The sequence below is a fragment of the Echinops telfairi genome, unplaced genomic scaffold (genome assembly GCF_000313985.2).
Source record: "Echinops telfairi isolate 266 unplaced genomic scaffold, ASM31398v2 ScPeMD7_23;HRSCAF=83, whole genome shotgun sequence".
Lineage (NCBI taxonomy): Eukaryota > Metazoa > Chordata > Mammalia > Afrosoricida > Tenrecidae > Echinops > Echinops telfairi.
Genome location: NW_022103920.1, coordinates 69,239,320 through 69,239,844, shown reverse-complemented (window position 1 = coordinate 69,239,844; position 525 = coordinate 69,239,320). Strand labels below are relative to the sequence as shown.

Genomic DNA, 525 nt, shown 5'->3' with positions numbered 1-525 from the left:
GCGACTCGAGGTGGCAATTTTTACCTCCAGAGCTTGCCCCCCACCCCGGCTCTGCAACTGCAGAAATGACATGCAAAGTCGGGGACCAGGGCTGGGCCTCTGACGGACAGGCGCGTGCGTTCCTGCAGGTGGGCGGTGGCAGCTGGCGGTCCCCCCGCGGGAGCTGGAAGGAGGAGGAGTCGCGGAGCTGCCGCGGGATCGGTTCCTCACATAGCCGAGCAAAGCCTGCCTGTCACCAAGACTGAAGGCAGAGCGGCAGGGGGAGCGCGGTGACACTTGGGCCCCCACCCAGGAGCCCAGCCATGATTGGCGTCGCCTGGCCGTTGGCGCTGGTGTCCCTGGCCCTGGGGGAAGGCCGGCAAGGTGAGCCGGGCGACTGGGGCTGGGCGGAGGTGAGGGACGCGAGCTCTCTGCGGGACCACAGGCCTCGTGGTGTCCCCATCTTCTCGGTCTGACACTTGCTGAGGACCTCACCGCCGCCCGCCCCTGCTCTTGGTCTGCAGTGGTCACTTTGTCCCTGGAGTT

At 67.4% G+C, this 525-nt stretch overlaps 1 protein-coding gene across 1 annotated transcript in view; it reads left to right on the top strand.

The window, feature by feature from the left end:
* The first annotated feature begins 302 nt into the window (after window positions 1-302).
* VWDE (von Willebrand factor D and EGF domains) overlaps window positions 303-525 on the top strand; it is an 83,942-nt gene continuing 83,719 nt past the window's right edge. The window contains exon 1 of the mRNA XM_045288652.1: window positions 303-392. Coding sequence (XP_045144587.1) covers window positions 303-392 — 90 coding nt within the window. The remainder of the gene's footprint in view (window positions 393-525) is intronic.